General features: G+C 45.5%; 1 protein-coding gene across 1 annotated transcript; it reads right to left on the minus strand.

The window, feature by feature from the left end:
• Window positions 1-7635: 7635 nt before the first annotated feature.
• Window positions 7636-18615, minus strand: LOC139394148 (uncharacterized). Its single transcript, XM_071142184.1, has 8 exons — window positions 18524-18615; window positions 17578-17835; window positions 17233-17478; window positions 16733-16987; window positions 9194-9535; window positions 8826-9095; window positions 8175-8258; window positions 7636-8046 (listed from the first exon to the last, which is right to left on the minus strand). The coding sequence occupies exons 1-8, from the start codon at window positions 18613-18615 to the stop codon at window positions 7983-7985; spliced, it is 1611 nt and encodes a 536-aa protein (XP_070998285.1). The 3' UTR covers window positions 7636-7982.
• Between the last annotated feature and the right edge of the window lie 1921 nt (window positions 18616-20536).

The raw sequence follows: 20536 nt of genomic DNA on the forward strand, positions 1-20536 counted from the left end.
ATGCTGCTCGTGTCAGGACAGTTTGACTTTTCACTTAATTACTTAGCGCTGAGTTACAACTGGAAGTTTAACTTGTCGCTCTTTCTTTGAAAGAAACAATTACCGCAGATACAAGTTAACAGTATCTTTGCAATGACACATCCAGAAGCTGTGTGCACGGCTTCCACCTCTCAGCACTGTAGACTTTCTGTCTGGTAAACAAGCACACTTTAGTGGAAGTTCAGTGACGCTTGTGGAGACTTTAACGTTAGCTATGTGGTTTACAGCTAGCTTCAAAGTCAAGCTGTTCCACTCTGATGTTGATGAAAGTCCCGACTGTCTAGCAGAACCAGCGGCAGGAGAGGCCCGGGCGGGTGGAACCACGGATAAAAGTCACCAAAACAGCAAACTCTGTAGGTGGGTCTTCGATTATGAAGACGGGTTGACAGCAGGAGCTAAGAACCAATAACCAGGTATGTACAGCAGACACCAAACAAACATTATAGGGGCAACAGGTAGCGTAGTCTGTGTTGTATTACGTTCACTACTGTCATACAGAAGCCACGTCTATCTATCTATATATCTACAGTATCTATCTATCTAGTTAAAGAAATAAAAATGGTCTATCTATCTCAGTCTGACTGTCTAATGAGTCAATGCCAACAGGTAGCGTAGTCTGTGTAGTATTACGTTCACTACTGTCATACAGAAGCCAGGTCTATATATCAAAATATCTACAGTATCTATCTAGTTAAATAAAGGTTAAATAAATAAAAAAATGGTCTATCTATCTCAGTCTGACTGTCTAATGAGTCAATGCCAACAGGTAGCGTAGTCTGTGTTGTATTACGTTCACTACTGTCATACAGAAGCCACGTCTATATATCAAAATATCTACATTATCTATCTAGTTAAATAAAAAATCTATCTATCTCAGTCTGACTGCCTAATGAGTCAATGCCAATAGCTAAATGGAGTCTATCAGTCATACCTTTTAGCTGCCTATGTGTCCATCATCATAATTACTTTATTGCGTCTCTCAGTGACATATTGTGTCCTGAATGGAATCCAATTCCCTATAAAGTGCACTGTTATATAAATATTCATATACAGAGCTCATATAAACAAAGACATTCCGTCGCAAGAACACATACACCCAGCCACAAGACTGACCCCCTCTATTGGTCGGATGCTCAGGATAAGGCTCTGCTGTGCACCAATGGGGCTTCTGCTCTGGCTAGAGCAAGGCCCGCCTCCAACCCTCCGACCAGTCAAGAAGACCGAAACGACAAGACTCCACCTACTTTATTCTATGTATAAAAATGAATGTAACCGTTGTATAAGGCCTCTTTTTCACCTGGCTCCTTGCCGAGTTATGTGAACTAGGTCCGTGCACGTAAAACTGCGGGACAAGATATCTCTGACTCATTAAAACTGTCTTTTGTTACAACTGAAATCCACTCTGTCCAGCGTCCGTGATTTGGTCTCAACTCTCCAGTATTTAAACACTAACAGTAACCGTCTGCAGTGGCTCAGTCTCCCAGCTGATAAAGGTAGTTCTCACCGTCTTCTGGGAGTCCTCCTTTAAGCCATTCACAAGGTACACCTTCAACAGATGGCTGTCGGCCTCTTCTCCTGGCCTCAACCCACTGTTTAGACGGAAGAAGGTCTCCAGCCTCATTCGGTAGTCTTCCAGACACTCTTCTTTTGAAAGCAACCCTGGATGGCTGGCCAATCAGACTTTGGAGGATACATGTCCTTTAATTTCCCAAAACAGTGAGTTGAAGCTAGTATGCACCATCTGGTAACCATTGGTGAATTAGATCGTAGTCGCCCTCCACGTCCATCCACTGCAGTCCCATTTTCTTCCTGAAGATGTGGTCTACCTCAGCCGTGGATGGTTTATACTGTCTGCAGAGGAGATTTATGTCGGCTACAAACTTCACCACCTTTTTTCTGGTTTATATCAGCTCCTTTGTGATGTCAGCGATTTGCCAGGTTTTCTGGATCCACACCTCTGGTCTCCAGTCATTGTAGGGGGCATCTCCTGTCGCCCCTGGTCATGGCTGTGGGTTGAGGAACAGCACCGGGGGAGCCTGTCTTCAGTCTTGTTTCGGAAAGGGTTATAGTCTCGTTTTAACATAGTTTGTGAATGTTGTTTGTGTTCAAGCTTTTTTCTGGTTTTCCTCCTTGTCCATGGGGGTGACGAAGTCTGCCGTTTCACTACATTTGGAGGGGTGTAGAGGGGAGATGGGGAGAGAACTCCCATTCAACCTCCTTCTCTTCTTCTTTCTCTGAACTGGAGGGAATCTTCATCTCAGCAGCCTTCTGTGTCAGAGGTATTGGGTACAAGGGTTCTTTGTTGGTCTGACCACCTCTTCTGTGGCTGCAGCTGTTTCTTTTTGAGGGACAACAACTTCGCGGGAGGGTGTTGGTGGTGCCTGTGGTGGTGCCTTGTGGTGGTGCCTGTAGTGGAGCCTGTGGTGGTGCCTTGTGGTGGTGCCTGTAGTGGAGCCTGTGGTGGTGCCTGTGTTGGAGCCTGTAGTGGAGCCTGTGGTGGTGCCTTGTGGTGGTGCCTGTAGTGGAGCCTGTGGTGGTGCAGCCTGTAGTGGAGCCTGTGGTAGAGTGGTCTTATCCGGTGTCCTGTGTGAATTTAAGTATGCTCTCTCTAATTCTCTCTTTCTCTCTCTCGGAGCACCTGAGCCCTAGGACCATGCGTCAGGACTTCCTGGCATGACCTGGCCTTGCCGCTGTTCCAGTTTCAACTGTTCTGCCTGCGGCTATGGAACCCTAAACTGTTCATTTTTACTCTTGAGGTGCTGTCCTGTTGCACCCTCTACAACCACTGTGATCTCCACCCGGCACAGCCAGAAGAGGACTGGCCACCCCCCATAGCCTGGTTCCTCTCTAGGTTACTTCCTAGGTTTTGGCCTTTCTAGGGAGTTTTTCGTAGCCACCGTGCTTCTACACCTGCATTGCTTGCTGTTTGGGGTTTTAGGCTGGGGCTATATAAATAGATTTGATTTGATAGAGGACTGAGGGTCTTCCAAATATTGAAAGTGTGTAAATAGTTACCCATGTTATTTTGTAAATGTAAATATATATTTTTTTTTTTCATATATTTTTTTATCAATAATTTTATTTTATTTTTTTCTCCCTTTTTTTCTTAATTCTTTGGGGGGGGGGGTGTTAGAATACCATTTTGGTATTTTGTATATAGTTATTTGTTTCCAAATGTATACCTTCCCCAATTTGGCCACTTGGGTACATTTGGGCTACTTCTGTGGGACACCTGGGTGACTTCATGATATATGTTATCATTCTGAAACTTTGCACAAGTACTGTTGCCCTCTTATATTTTTCACTGAAATTGTCCCCATCATCCTATCTGAATGTTTGTTTTATCTTGTTCATTTTAAAGATGATGATACAAAAATAAAAATATTATGTTTTTTTTTTCATTGTTTTATCTAAACCAGATCTATTGTGTTATATTCTCCTACATTAAATTCACATGTACATAAACTTTAGAGTGTTTTCTTTCAAATGGTACCAAGAAGATGCATATCCTTGGTTCTGTGCCTGAGCTACAGGCTGTTAGATTTGGGTCTTTGAGTCTTCAGGCGGAAATTGCACGAAGTAGGGGGGGAAGCTTTAAGAGGTTTTAACCACTCAACCCCACCCTACTTTCCCAATTGCAGTCCAGTAATTCCTTGTCATTAACCCCTACAGATATGCCGCTCTGACATTACCACTGAACTAGTCTATAGCTAGGGACTCTGCCTCAGAATCAACAGTAAGGGCCTTACAGTAAAGTGGGCTATCCTCAGAGCCTAATGCCTATGCTGCCTTGCCCTCACTCTATAAACCCAGCACCTCTTCAGGATCATCCAGGCCAGAGTTTCTGCTGCAGAACATTATGACGGGGTGCCCTTTGTAAACTGGGTTGGTTTAGTAAATAAACGCCCTTTCTTGCAATTCGATCTCTCCTGCGCCTGACTCCACACCCACCTCTCCTAGGGAGAACCTAACAATACCAGCCACTCAGGTCTCCTCAGGTCTCCTCTAGACTAACTAACCAGTTGCAAATAATCCTCAATTATTTAAGTATATTTCAGAAACTGAATGTAAAACGACATGACTCTGATTACACAGGGTTTCAGAACAATGAAGCAAGTTTATTCAAAATCCCAGAAACAGGCATAAAAAGTCCCAGATCAATCAGTCAATCACAAATCAATATCACCAATCAATAATAAGCAACATCAACTGTACATAAAATGGATAGACACCTTTAACGCCCTTAACTATACCCTTTTTTGGGGTGTGACAATAAAATATTTTTTTGTATTTTACAACTTTATGAGAAGCACAGTAATACATAGAAAAACAGGTTCTTACCTTCTACAACTTTATACACTGTTTATTGTCTCCCCCCTCAGTCCCTCAGTTGGCGTCTAAAAACTCTACCAGCTACTTTAACACACATCAATGAGGTAAAGTTAAGTAGACCAGCCTATATTCTCCTTTATCCCCTTGTAGACCAGCCTATATCCCCCTATATCCCCTTGTAGACCAGCCTATATCCTCCAGTAGACTAGCCTATATCCCCCAGTAGACCAGCCTATATCCCCCAGTAGTAAATATAAATAATAAATAATAAAAAAATAATAATTAATAAAAATATAATATAAATAAATAAATAAGATATGAGTATAATAATACAGCAAGAATCTTCTTCCAGCAGGTTCTTCTAGCTAATAGAGAGTTGTACCCTTCTCCAAAATCATGCCTCATTTATACCCTCCATCTTCCTTTCTGTTAACTCATTGTGGCTAACATCCTCGAAAGATACGCTCAGTGGTTAACACCTAATGCGGCCATCACTCAAAAGGTGCTCTTTCAGCACCCACTATCCCCCATCTTTCCTCACATAGGCAGGACGTCTTGACAGGATGCCTCCTCCTGGCTGCTCTGACCGGGGGATTCCCAAAGCAAGCCAGCACCCTTAGTACACTCCATTATCAATATGGAGTACACTCCATTAACTTTTAAAACATTTATTTCTAAACATTAACATTCCCTACTCAATTATAATCCCACTCTAACCTTTTCTTCCCATTACTTCCTAAACATTCAACATTTTTTAACATTTTAACATTAGACCATTTCATCATTATAACATGTCATTACCAACATCCTACAGACCCTAAGGCCTTGTCCTTTAACCTCTTGTAACTAGGGGGCACTATTTTAATTTTTGGAAAAATAACGTTCCCGAAGTAAACGGGCTATTTTGTCAGGACAAGATGCTAGAATATGCATATAATTGACAGATTAGGATAGAAAACACTCTAAAGTTTCCAAAACTGTCAAATTATTGTCTGTGAGTATAACAGAACTGATATTGCAGGCGAAAGCCGGAGAAAAATCCAATCCGGAAGGGACTCTTATTTAGAAGCTCTGCTTTCTATTGAGCAGTGAATGAGGTATCAACCAGATTCCTTTTTCTATGGCTTCCCTAATTGTTTCAGGCTTTTATTTAGAAAAATGAGCCTGAACGTCAACATTGCGTCAGTGGTCAGCTGAAGTCTCGCAGAGTGTTTGTGCGTAAAGGACAAATGCGGCCATTGTTTCTCTCTTTCCTACTAAGAAGCCACCAGTCCCGGTTGATATATTATCGAATAGATATTTGAAAAACACCTTGAGGATTATAACCAACATTTTCTAGTAATATTTATGTCCGTTGCATTATGTTAATTAGTGTCAATTGATGACAATGCTCCCGGACCCGGGATGGGTAGTACAAGCATCGTACCTTAACCTCTTGATCCTACTTGAGACGCAGACGTCTCAAGTAGGCACCTGGAAATGCAAATGCGCTACGCTAAATGCTAAATGTACTCGTTAAAACTCAAACGTTCATTAAAACACACATGCAGGGTATTGAATTAAAGCTACACTCGTTGTGAATCTAGCCAACAAGTCAGATTTTTAAAATGCTTTTCGGCAAAAGCATGAGAAGCTATTATCTGATAGCATGCAACACCCCAATATACCTGAAGGGGACGTAAACAAAATAATTAGCGTAGCCGGCACTACACAAAAACGCAGAAATAAAATATAAAACATTCATTACCTTTGATGATATTCTTTGTTGGCACTCCTATATGTCCCATAAACATCACAAATTGGTCTTTTTCCCGATTAAATCCGTCCATGTATGCCCAAAATATCCATTTGTATAGCCTGTCTGGTTCAGGAAAAAAGCTCTCTTCCAACACACAACGTCATTTTTAGATATATTATATATATATATTATATATATATATATATATATATATATATATATATATATATATATATATATATATTATCAAATCGATATTTGAAAAACACCTTGAGGATTGATTATAACCAACGTTTTCTATTAATATTTATGTCCGTTGCGTTATGCTAATTAGTGTCAGTCGATGACAACGATCCCGGACCCGGGATGGGTAGTACCAACAAGTTAAACCTAACCAACACAGTCTACAAGCATCGTACCTTAAAGCAACCAACATTAAAACATTCTGAACCATTTTACTGCATTACTTGAATCACCTTTTAATATCTCCCACTGTATGTTTCAACCTCAGGAGGCTGAAAAAAATTATCTTGTCACCGAAAACCCTCACTAACTTTTACAGGTGCACAATTGAGAGCATCCTGTCAGGCTGCACCGCCTGCAACCGCAGTGCTCTCCAGAGGGTGGTGCGGTCTGCACAACGCATCACCGGGGGCAACTTCCTGCCCTCCAGGACACCTACACCACCCGATGTCACAAGAAGGCAAAAGGGATCATCAAGGACAATACCCACCCGAGCCACTGCCTGTTCACCCTGCTATCATCAAGAACGCGAGGTCAGTACAGGTGCATCAAAGCTGGGACAGAGAAATTGAAAAACAGCTCCTGTCTCAGGGCCATCAGATTGTTAAACAGCCACCACTAGCACAAGAGGCTCCTGCCTACCTACAGACTTGATATCATTGGCCTCTTTAATAAATGGAACAGAAGTCACTTTAATAATGCCACTTTAAGAATGTTTACAAATCTCACATTACTCATCTCATATACTGTATCTTTCACTATCTATTTAAAATAATATATTACTATATATTCTTTACTATCTATTGCATCTTAGCCGCTCTGTCACTGCTCATCCATATATTGTATACTTATATATTCTTATCCCATTCGTTTATAAGACTGTGTGTATTAGGTTTTGTTGTGGAATTTGTTAGATATTAGGTTTCGTTGTGGAATTGTTAGATATTACCTGTTAGATACTGATGCACTGTCAGATCTAGAAGCATAAGCATTTCGCTACACTCACAATAACATCTGCTAACCATGTGTATGTGAGACCAATAACATCTGCTAACCATGTGTATGTAACCAATAACATCTGGTAACCATGTGTATGTGACCATTAACATCTGCTAACCACGTGTATGTGACCAACAACATCTGGTAACCATGTGTATTAACCAATAACATCTGCTAACCATGTGTATTAACCAATAACATCTGGTAACCATGTGTATGTAACCAATAACATCTGCTAACCATGTGTATGTGACCAATAACATCTGCTAACCATGTGTATGTGACCAATAACATCTGCTAACCATGTGTATGTAACCAATAACATCTGGTAACCATGTGTATGTGACCAATAACATCTGGTAACCATGTGTATGTGACCAATAACATTTTATTTTGATTTGGACTAAGACCTAACAGCCATCTCTTCCTCTTCCTGGACCAATACCTAATAGCCATCTCTTCCTCTTCCTGGACCAATACCTAACAGCCATATCTTCCTCTTCCTGGACCAAGACCTGACAGCCATCTGTTCCTCTTCCTGGACCAAGACCTAACAGCCATCTCTTCCTCTTCCTGGACCAAGACCTAACAGCCATCTCTTCCTCTTCCTGGGCGAAGACCTGATGTTTAATCAGATCTCAAACCTCTCGTCTGTCAGGAAAGCGGTTCTGTTCCTGATTCTGTTGTTGAAGAGTCTGTAGAGACAAAAAAAACCATTATTATTTTAATGTTATTATTATCCTCTAATAGTTGCCCCCAGCAACATACACACCCATATGATCTCACACAGACATGCTCTGCTCACTGTCACACACACCCTTACCGTATGGTGTGTATTGAAGTGTTGGTAGAGACCAGTTGGAGTATTCTGTCAGTCAGAGCATCAGTGATGTCATTGTGGCTCAGGCTACAACAGAGAGAGAGAGAGAGAGAGAGAGAGAGAGAGAGAGCCAGGGAGAGAGAGATCGGACATTTATCATGTAGTGATAGACACACACACAGAGAGAGAGAGAGAGAGAGAGAGAGAGAGAGAGAGAGAGAGAGAGAGAGAGAGAGAGAGAGAGAGAGAGAGAGAGAGAGAGAAAGAGAGAAAGAGGGACAGAGCAAGAGAGCGAGAGAGAGACACACAGAGAGAGGGAGAGCCAGGGAGAGAGAGATCGGACATTTATCATGTAGTGATAGACACACAGTCTTGTACAAATAACCTTGTGGGTACATACAATTCAGACCCTAACCCGTACCTTAATTAAAAACTTAAACCTAGATCCTAAACCTAACCATAGATCCAAATCCTCTACCTAATTTTAACCCTAATACTAATTCTAACCTTAATCCTAAACCCCCTAGAAATAGCATTTGACCTTGTGGGGATCAACAAAATGTCCCCAGTTGGTCCCCAAAAGTATAGTTAAACACGTCCACACACACACACACACACACACACACACACACACACACAGTGAAAGCCACTCACTCGAGGACTTGTACTTTATGCAGGTGTGTGATCAGGGGCTGTAGCTGGTGGTCTGTGAGTTGACAGTGGCTGAGGTCCAGTTTTGACAGACCCTCTGAGTGTTCCAGAACCAGGGCCAGAGATCCACAGGCCTTCAGGTCCAGCCTGGTCTCACTGAGGTCCAGCTCCCCATCCAGGGCTCTGCATAGGGACTCTGCGTGCCTCAGCAGCCCCTCTTCAATCCCCTCACACACAAGGTCCAGCAGCTGAAGTAGCAGAGCTTTGCTGGGACTGAGAGGACAAGAAGGAGAGGCAACATTATGACACAGAGTAGGTTTAACTCCTACTGATAAATTAGTTGGTCAAATGTTTGCCTTTGTGTGTCTAACCTCAGCTTGACAATATGCAGGATGGGAAGCAGCTCCCTCAGTGCTCTGTCCTCCACCTCACAGTCTCTTAGGATGAGCTGGACCTGGTTCTGAACCAGCTGGGTGCCGTGTTGGTTCTGCTTCAGAACAGAGTGGATGGCCCTGCAGTGGTCAGTGGTCAGACACAGAGCCTTCTCCTGGTCCTGAACTGACAGGTCCACAGAGGAGGAGCAGGAGAAGTCCAGCCTGAAGTGCAGAGACCTGAGCAGCCATACTGCTGTTGGTAGTGATGATGGTCCCCCCTGCTGGAACTGAGAGGCAGCACAGCACTGGAGGAAACTCAGCAGTAACCTCCTGTCAACACTACAGAGAGAGAGAGAGACTTATTTACACAACACCACACATTAAAGCACTGATAAAGACAATACAACTCTGTTAGTCTGGTCAACTCCCAGGCGAATGCCTTCAATTCCACCCCTAGCTGAGGTAAACCTCTTCGGGCTAGGGGGCAGTATACGGAAGTTTGGAGAGCTGGCGTGCCCAAAGTAAGATTCCTGTTTCTCAGACTCAGAAGCTAGGATATGCATACAATTGGTGGATTTGGATAGAAAACACTCTACAGTTTCCAAAACTGTTAAAATAATGTCTGTGGGTATATCAGAACTGATATGGCAGGCGAAAATCTGAAGAAAATCCGACCAGAAAAAATTAACATTAAATCACAGGCTTTTATTTTGTAAAGCTTTAGAAATCTCCTATGTCCGTCCACCAATTGATATAGCTTTCACTAATTGTCAACTGTCATTATTCAAGGTTTTGTGGCTATTATTTTGAAAAATGAATAGGAATTTTGACTTACAGTGTGATGACTGTAAGGGTCACATCAGTGGTTTTGTGCGCAATGGAGGAGACGCGCTAATTTGGCGTTCATATTGAACACAGTCCTTTTGTCACGACTTCCACCGAAGAACCTCTCCTTGTTCGGGCGCCGTTTGGCGGTCGATATCACCGGCTTACTAGCCATCTCTGCTCCATTTTTCTATTATCCATTTGTTTTGTCTTTTTCCCTGCACACCTGGTTTACATTCCCAATCACACTGATCCAACATCTTGGTGCCATATCCGCTGCGCCTCGACCAACGCAACCGGCGTTACCTCCTGGATCCAGTTCCAGTGGCATGCATCTCTCCCTTCCCAGGGAGTATGATGGGACGGCAGACCGGTGCCAGGGGTTCATATTACAACTGGACCTGTACCTGGCCACCATTCACCCAGCTCCCTCGGGAAGTACTCGTCTCATGTCTCTCGGGGAGAGCTCTGGAGTGTGGGGAGTCGCGGCGTTGGACCACTTCGAAGAGCGGCTTCGACCTGAGACGGAGCCCTGGAATTCCAGACCTTAGCTGCCGGAGCAGGATGGAACGACAGGGCCCTTATCGACCATTACCGATGCAGCCTGCGCGAGGACGTCAGACGAGAGTTGGCCTGCAGGGATGCCAGCATCACCTTTGACCAACTGGTGGATCTGTCCATCCGGTTGGATAACCTGCTGGACACCCACGGACGTCCAGAGAGGGCTCTGTTGGTTCCATCTTTCCAACACCACCGCTTCGGTGGAACTGGGAGGGGCTGCGCATAGGGAGGCTGGAGGAGCTGGAGGAGGGGCCTTCACGTGCACCATCTGTGGCCGCAGAGGTGCCGGGTTGGTCCCTTTGGGAGTCGAGGCAGCAGGCAGGGCACTTTGGCGTCACCCCAGGTGAGTCTGCACCACTCTCATCCAGAGTCCTCTGTTAACCAACTGTTTGTACCTGTTTGATTTCCTGATTTTTTTTGCCGCATTAGGCGCTCGTCAATTCAGGCACGGCTGGGAATTTTATCAGCACTCGTCCTTATTATTGTTATTCCTGTGGTTAGACCTGTCCCAGTACACGCTCTGGATAGTCGATCATTGGAGTCCGGGCAGATCAGGGAAGCTACTAGCTACTATCTCCCTGGCCTAGGTGACGCAGGGAAGGCACGAGGAGAGAATCAGTCCCTTTCTCATTGACTCTCCTGTGTTTCCTGTGGTACTGGGCAATCCCTGGATAGCTCGTCATGACCCCATCATTTCATGGCAACAGAGGGCTTCACAGGGTGGTCGCGAGAGTGATCGGGGAGGTGTGTAGTGGTTTCCGTTGGTGCTACCACAGTGGAAAGTCCAGATCAGATCTCCACTGTGCGCATTCCCCCCGAATATGCCGATTTGGCTCTCGCCTTCTGTAAAGAGATGGCGACTCAATTACCACTCCATCGACGGGGCGATTGTGCGATAGATCTCCTGGTAGACGCTGCTCTTCCCAGGAGTCCCATGTATCCAAGCAAGCGGAGACGGTGGTTATGGAGACAGAACAGAACAAGTATTTGATACACTGACGATTTTGCAGGTTTTCCTACTTACAAAGCGTGTGATTTTTAAGTAATTAATTTTCATTTTATTGCATGACATAAGTATTTGATACATCAGAAAAGCAGAACTTAATATTTGGTACAGAAACCTTTGTTTGCAATTACAGATATCATATGTTTCCTGTAGTTCTTGACCAGGTTTGCACACATTATACCTGGGATTTTGGCCTACTCCTCCATACAGACCTTCCCCAGATCCTTCAGGTTTCAGGGGGCTGTCGCTGGGCAATATGGACTTTCAGCTCCCTCCAAAGATTTTCTATTGGGTTCAGGTCTGGCGACTGGCTAGGCCACTCCAGGAACTTGAAATGCTTCTTACGGAGCCACTCCTTAGTTGCCCTGGCTGTGTGTTTCAGGTCGTTGTCATGCTGGAAGACCCAGCCACGACCCATCTTCAATGCTCTTACTGAGGGAAGGAGGTTGCTGGCCAAGATCTCGCAATACATGGCCCCATCCATCCTCCCCACAATACGGTGCAGTCGTCCTGTCCCCTTTGCAGAAAAGCATCCCCAAAGAATGATGTTTCCACCTCCATGCTTCACGGTTGAGATGGTGTTCTTGGGATTCTACTCATCCTTCTTCTTCCTCCAAACACGGCGAGTGGAGTTTAGACCAAAAAGCTCTATTCTTGTCTCATCAGACCACATGACCTTCTCCCATTCCTCCTCTGGATCATCCAGATGGTCATTGGCAAACTTCAGACGGGCCTGGACATGCACTGGCTTGAGCAAGGTGACCTTGCGTGCGCTGCAGGATTTCAACCGATGACGGCGTAGTGTGTTACTAATGGTTTTCTTTGAGAACGTGGTCCCAGCTCTCTTCAGGTCATTGACCAGGTCCTGCCGTGTAGTTCTGGGCTGATCCCTCACCCTCATCCCTCACTCATGATCATTGATACCCCACGAGGTGAGATCTTGCATGGAGCCCAAGACCGAGGGTGATTGACCGTCATCTTGAACTTCTTCAATTTTCTAATAATTGCGCCAACAGTTGTTGCCTTCTCATCAAGCTGCTTGCCTACTGTCCTGTAGCCCATCCCAGCCTTGTGCAGGTCTATAATTGTATCCCTGATGTCCTTACACAGCTCTCTGGTCTTGGCCATTGAGGAGAAGTTGGAGTCTGTTTGATTGAGTGTGTGGACAGGTGTCTTTTATGCAGGTAACGAGTTCAAACAGGTTCAGTTAATACAGGTAATGAGTGGAGAACAGGAGGGTTTCTTAAAGATAAACTAACAGGTCTGTGAGAGCTGGAATTCTTACTAGTTGGTGATCAAATACTTATGAATACTTATCAATACTTATGTCATGCAATAAAATGCAAATTCATTATTTAAAAATCATACAATGTGATTTTCTGGATTTTTGTTTTAGATTCCGTCTCTCACAGTTGAAGTGTACTTATGATAAAGATTACAGACCTCTACATGCTTTGTAAGTAGGAAAATCTATAAAATCGGCAGTGTATCAACTACTTGTTCTCTCCACTGTACATATTCTTTCGAGATTAGAAAGTTTGTCAGATCTGTTACAACCTGTAATTGTAAAAATATGTATGTATCTGAATCCCTGCGTCTGGTATATTTGGTCCCCCACTTCACCCTTCTCCTCCAGTTTATGGATGGAGGTCTGCGTCCGTGCATTGATTATCGAGGTCTCAAAATCACTGTGAGATACAGTTACAGTTACCATGGCGATTGAGTCAATGCACGGGGCGCACTTTTTCACTAAACTGGATCTCAGGAGCGTGTACAACCTGGTGCGTATCCAGGAGGGAGACGAGTGGAAGACGGCATTTAGTACCACCTCAGGGCATTATGGGTACCTCGTCATGCCGTATGGGTTGATGACTGCTCCATCAGTCTTCAAATCCTTTGTAGACGAGACAGGGACCTGCACGGGCAGGGTGTAGTGGTGTATATCGATGACATTCTAATATACTCCGCTACACGTGCCGAGCATGTGTCCTTGGTGTGCAGGGTACTTGGACGACCATTGGAGCATGACCTGTCTGTCAAGGCTGAGAAATGCCTGTTCTTTCAGCAAGCAGTCTACTTCCTAAGGGACCGCATTTCAACCGTGCGTAATTAGCCGACTCCCAACACGGTAAAGGAGGTGCATCGATGTTTAGTGTTTGCCAATTACTACTGGAGATTTATCCAGGATTTTGGCCAGGTGGCTGCTCCCATTACCTCACTACCGAAGGGGGGTCATGTACGGCTGCAGTGTTCGGTTGAGGCGGACAGAGCTTTTGGGCAACTACGGGCTCTGTTTACCTCGGCTTCCATGCTGGCCCATCCGGATCCCTCTTTGGAGTTCATAGTGGAGATCAACGCGTCTGAGCCTGGGATAGGAGGAGTGCTCTCTCAGCATTCGGGCATGCCATCGAAGCTCTGCCCCTGTGCTTTCTTCTCGAAGAAGCTCAGCCCGGCGGAGCGAAACTATGATGTGGGGGACCCGGAGTTGTGTGCTGTAGTTAAAGCTTTGAAGGCATGGAGACATTGGCTTGAGGGGGCTAAACACCCTTTCCTCATCTGGACTGACCACCGCAACCTGGAGTACATCCGGGCAGCGAGGAGACTGAATCCTCATCAGGCAAGGTGGGCCATGTTCTTTACCCTGTCCTACAGACCAGGTTCCCAGAATGTTAAGGCAGACGCACTGTCCCGACTGTATGACGCAGAGGAGCGGTCCATAAATCAGACTCCCATACTCCAGGCTTCCTGCTTGGTTGTGCCGGTCATCTGGGAGCTGGACGTGGACATTGAGCAGGCATTGCGTACAGAGCCCGCTCCCCCCCAGTGTCCCGTCGGGCGTCTGTACGTTCCGTCTGCTGTCCGGGACCAGTTGATCTGGGCCCACAAGTCACCCATCTCTGGTCATCCAGGGATCGGTCGGATGGTGCGCTGTCTAACTGGGAAGTACTGGTGGCCCACCTTGGCAAAGGATGTGAGGGTTTTTGTTTCCTGCTGCTTGGCAGTGTAAGGCTCCTACACTTTGCCCAGTGTAAGGCTCCTAGACACCTGCCCAGAGGTAAGCTACATCCCTTACCCATTCCACAACAGCCTTGGTCACATCTGTGGATTTTTTGACGGATCTTCCTCCCTCACAGGGAACCACCATGATCCTGGTCGTTGTGGATCGTTTCTCTAAGTCCTGTCATCTCCTCCCTCTGCCCGGGATACCTACGGCTCTACAGACTGTGGAGGCCCTGTTTACAAACGTCTTCCGGCACTACGGGTGCCTGAGGATATAACGTCTGATCGAGGTCCCCAGTTCACTTCGAGAGTCTGGAGGGCGTTCATGGAACGTCTGGGGGTCTCGATTAGTCTCACCTCAGGTTTTCACCCTGAGAGTAATGGGCAGGTGGAAAGAGTGAACCAGGATGTGGGCAGGTTCATGCGGTCCTATTGCCAGGACCGGTCAGGGGGAGTGGGTGGCGTTTGTGCCCTGGGCAGAGATGGCGCAGAACTCGCTCCGCCACTCCTCCACTAACCTCTCCCCCTTTCAATGTGTATTGGGGTACCAGCCGGTTCTGGCACCGTGGCATCAGAGTCAGACCGAGGCTCCCGAGGTGGACGATTGGTTCAGACGAGCAGAGGAGACAGGGGAAGCCGCCCATGGTCACGTCACCGCAGTGAGGCCCCGGTGGTCACACCGTGGGACCGGGTCTGGCTCTTGACCCGAAATCTGCCCCTCCGCCTGCCCTGCCGGAAGCTGGGTCCGCGGTTTGTGGGGCCATTTAAAGTCCTTAGGAGTGTGAACGTGGTTTGTTATAGGTTACATCTTCCCCCCGATTACTGTATTAACCCCTCGTTCCATGTGTCTCTCCTCAGGCCGGTGGTGGCTGGCCCGCTCCAGGAGTTTGAGGTGTGGGAGGTTCCTCCACCCCATCTGGACATCCATGGGGCTCCGGCGTACTCTGTCCGTTCTATCCTGGATTCGAGGCGTCGGGTGAGGGGCCTTTAGTACCTCGTGGAGTGGGAGGGGTCCAGAGGAGAGGTGCTGGGTGCTGGTGGCAGATGTGTTGGACCCTGAACTTCTACGGGAGATCCATCGTCATCGGCCGGATCTCCCTGCGCCTCGCCCTCCGGGTTATCCCCGAGGCCGGTGTGAGCGTGCTGCTGGAGTCACGCGTCAAGGGCCACCAAAGTCAACTCCTCTCCTTGTTCAGGCAGCGTTCGGCGTCAACGTCATCGGCTTTCGCCGCTCCATTTTTTTATTATCCATTTGTTTTGTCTTTTTCCCTGCACACCTGGTTTACATTCCCAATCACACTGTATTTATTCCTCTGTTTTATGTCATTGTGTGTGATTGCTTTATGTAGTGCTTGTTGCACGTTCATTCTGGTGCACGTCAGGTTTTTGTGCCCATATTTTGATTTATATTAAACTGCTAATTGCTGCTAACTGACTTCACTGCCACCAGTTAGAGCATCCGCTACACCTTTCCGTATGAAATATGATAATTTATTTACATTTTAGACAACCTGAGGGTGATATAGACACGTTGTTTGACTTGTTTCAACGAAGTTTGCTGGTAGCTTTTAGAACTTCTTTGTCTGCATTTTTCAACGAGAGAAACCGGTTGATTACTGAGTTAAGCGCGCCAGCTAAACAGACTTCTTTTGGATATAAAGAAGGACTTTATCGAACAAAAGGACCATTTGTGATGTTTCTGGGAATCGTATGATTGCAACCAGCTGAAGATCTTCAAAGGTAAGTGATACATTTTATCGCTATTTCTGACTTTCGTGGCGGCTCTGCTTGTATTGATTTTGTGTGTCGTCAGAATTTTCGCTGTAAAGCCTATTTGAAATCTGACACAGCGGCTGGATTAACAAGAAGTGTATATTTTAAATGATGTAAGACACATGTCACGAAGGTTTAAAATTATGAAGTTAAGTGTTTTTTTTGAATTTCGCACTCCGCAATTTACAGGATGTTGTCAAATCGATCCCGTTAACGGGATTCTAGCCGTAGGGGATCCCTAAGAGGTTTTAAGGTTAGTACGTTACACTAAGGTTAGGTTTAGAGGTGAAATTAGAGGTTAAATCAAATCAGGAAGTGGAAAGCCTCATAGTTATATCCATTCTAGCAGGGTCAAAGAGTGCCAACTAAACCTGAGTTGGGAGACTCTGTCCAGAAGAGGCAGGATGCTCTCTATCTCCCCCGGTGGTATGGAGGTCCACAGCAGGTTGACTTTGACTTGGTGGCTGTGCTGCAGGGTAAAACACAGAGCGGTACAGTCCACTCTGTCCAGCTCTTTGCTGTTCAGGTTGATCCAATGGTCTGAAGAACTCAACAAACTGGACACACATTCACTGGCTCTGTCATAGATCTGTCTGATGGTGGACTTTACAAAGCTGGAACTGGACCTGAACAAACATGGAGAAAGGATTGTTGTGGTTATGTCAAGGTTTTATAAAGGATAACTCACATAGTAACAACTGACTGGATAGAACATTAATAATTAAAGACTATAAATATTGAATCAAGATCTCCCACCTCTTGAATAAAACCCTAATGATATTACAGAGGAAAACTCAGAACAACATGTCACTGGATAGAAAGTTATTTTATTATTTCTAGAAAGTCTGAACAGAGAAAGAAGTTCAACCACCTCTTGAGAGTAACCCTTCCCAGAAAGGGGAGAAGATCTGAGATGTTCTTCTCTAGAAGCCTGTTCTTCCTGAGGTCCACAGTGATGTTGTGGGTTGAATGCTGCAGCAGAGAGAGAAGCACTTCCCAGTCCATCCTGCAGGAGGTCAGGTCTCCACCAACCTTCTCTAGGAACCACTGAGTCAACTCCTTGTCCTGAGCTTCATACACAACTACAGTCAGCTGCTGCAAAGTTTCTGAGTTTAGTCTAGGAGGTTGGAACATACAGGCTGTCAGAAATATGAAGAAAAACACATGAATGAAGTTACTATTTCTACTTTAAAAAAAATATCAACTTCAGACTGACCTAAGAGAGAGAGGTCCCTGGTGACACAGCAGTGCAATGAGAGAGTGACCCTGGATCCAGAGGTCAGTCAGGTCCAGACACTGAACCTTCCAGAGTCTCAGAAGGGACACCACATTACTCAGAGCCCTGGATAACACTCTCTCTGGTGTCTGGCTGCTCTTTAGGACCAAGGAGAGTTCTGGGACAGTCAGTGAAGTAGCACCTCTCTCTATCCTCATAACCAGTCTGGACAGTTTCACTGCCACACCCACATTCAGCCTGGAATGAAAAGACAAAACGCAAGTCACTTGAAACAGACAAACCAGACATTTAGGAAAAAGTGTGATCCAAAAGTTTTGGGACAGTGACACATTAGTTGTTGTTTTGACTCTGTACTTTGAATGAGGTTAAAGTGAAACGTGAATAATGATGAGTGAGAAAGTTTTAAAAAAGTTAGAGGCACCAATATCATAGCATGCTAACCTCTCACCATTACAATAACATGGAGGGGTTAGTATTTTATATCATACCCCCAAGACATGCTAACCTCTCACCATTACAATAACAGGGAGAGTTTAGCATTTAATATACCATTTAATATACCAAGACATGCTAACCAATCACCATAGCATTTGCATTTCTTTGGAGGTTATGATATTTATGTCTCTGTAATTTTCTCACTCATCATTATTCAGGACTATCTGTAACCATGGTAGCATCTACATTAATGTAGAAGTGTTCAGAAACATAATATATTCTTATTTACAATAGAAGTGACTCCAAAATGAGACAATACATTATTTACCATTCCTTTCTGTTGGGCACAAAATAAACTGAAACCAAAACAAACAGCAAATGTATCCAACCGGTTTGTAGATTCAAAGATCAAATACTAAATGTTTGATTACTTTAATACACATATCCAAATACTTTTGGTTCACTAAAACGGGTGGACTAAACAGTTCACCTGACACACCCATCTGTTTCGCCTCCCAGGAAAGTTCCCGACGGTTCCGTTACCGAGTTCCTACCGAGAGTATCCAAAGTCTGCCGATTCATCTCTTCTTCCCGAGCTGATGCAACTAGGCAGGGCCAGCCGAACGGCGATACATACATACGAAGAGTCAGAGAACTTACTCACAACCCTTTTCATGCTGTGGGGGAACCAGTCAAAATCTCTCCAGATACTCATCGACTCTGGGGCCGATAAGAGTTTTATGGACGCTACCCTGGTGTCTGAGCTGAACATCCCCACTCAACCCCTCTCCATTCCCATGGATGTTAGAGCCCTTGGTGGGCACTCTATAGGCCGGGTCACTCATAATACTCATCAACCTACGGGAACCACAACGATACAATCCAATTCCTGCTAATTAAGTCTCCTCAGGTTCCCGTGGTAATATATTGTCTCCATCGACACAATCAAATAAAATTTCAAAAATCAAATGTATTTATAAAGCCCTTCTTACATCAGCTGATATCTCAAAGTGCTGTACAGAAACCCAGCCTAAAACCCCAAACAGCAAGCAATGCAGGTGTAGAAGCACGGTGGCTAGGAAAAACTCCCTAGAAAGGCCAAACCCTAGAAAGAAACCTAGAGAGGAACCAGCCTATGAGGGTTGGCCAGTCCTCTTCTGGCTGTGCCGGGTGGAGATTATAACAGAACATGGCAAGATGTTCAAATGTTCATAAATGACCAGCATGGTCGAATAATAATAAGGCAGAACAGTTGAAACTGGAGCAGCAGCACAGCCAGGTGGACTGGGGACAGCAAGGAGTCAGGTAGTCCTGGGGCATGGTCCTAGGGCTCAGGTCCTCCGAGAGAGAGAAAGAGAGAAGGAGAGAATTAGAGAACGCACACTTAGATTCACACAGGACACCGAATAGGACAGGAGAAGTACTCCAGATATAACAAACTGACCCTAGCCCCCCGACACATAAACTACTGCAGCATAAATACTGGAGGCTGAGACAGGAGGGGTCAGCAGAGTCCTGCTCATAAATGACCAGCATGGTCAAATAATAATAATAATCACAGTAGTTGTTGAGGGTGCAGCCAGTCAGCACTTCAGGAGTAACTGTCAGTTGGCTTTTAATAGGCGATCATTACGAGTATCTCTACCGCTCCTGCTGTCTCTAGAGAGTTGAAAACAGCAGGTCTGGGACAGGTAGCACGTCCTGTAAACAGGTCAGGGTTCCATAGCCACAGACAGTTTAAACTGGAGCAGCAGCACGGCCAGGTAAGGAGTCATCATGCCAGGTAGTCCTGAGGCATGGTCTTAGGGCTCAGGTCCTCCAAGAGAGAAAGAAAAAAAGAGAGAGAAAGAAAGACAGAATTAGAGAGAGCATACTTAAATTCACACAGGACACTGGATAAGACAGGAGAAGTACTCCAGATATAACAAACTGACCCTAGCCCCCCGACACAAACTACTGCAGCATAAATATTGGAGGTTGAGACAGGAGGGGTCAGGAGACACTGTGGCCCCATCCGATGATACCTCCGGACAGGGCCAAACAGGAAGAATATAACCCCACCCAGTTTTCCAAAGCACAGCACTAGAGGGATATCTTCAACCACCAACTTACCATCCTGAGGCAAGGCCGAGAATAGCCCACAAAGATCTCAGCCACGGCACAACCCAAGGGGAGGGACGCCAACCCAGACAGGAAGATCACGTCATTGACTCAACCCACTCAAGTGACGCACCCCTCCTAGGGACGGCATGAAAGAGCACCAGTAAGCCAGTGACTCAGCCCCTGTAATAGGGTTAGAGGCAGAGAATCCCAGTGGAGAGAGGGTATCCGGCCAGGCAGAGTCGGCAAGTTGCTCCAGAGCCTTTCCGTTCACCTTCACACTCCTGGGCCAGACTACACTCAATCATATGACTCACTGAAGAGATGAGTCTTCAGTAAAGACAAAGGTTGAGACCGAGTTTGCGTCTCTCACATGGGTAGGCAGACCATTCCATAAAAATGG

Source organism: Oncorhynchus clarkii, unplaced genomic scaffold (genome assembly GCF_045791955.1).
Source record: "Oncorhynchus clarkii lewisi isolate Uvic-CL-2024 unplaced genomic scaffold, UVic_Ocla_1.0 unplaced_contig_1468_pilon_pilon, whole genome shotgun sequence".
NCBI lineage: Eukaryota > Metazoa > Chordata > Actinopteri > Salmoniformes > Salmonidae > Oncorhynchus > Oncorhynchus clarkii.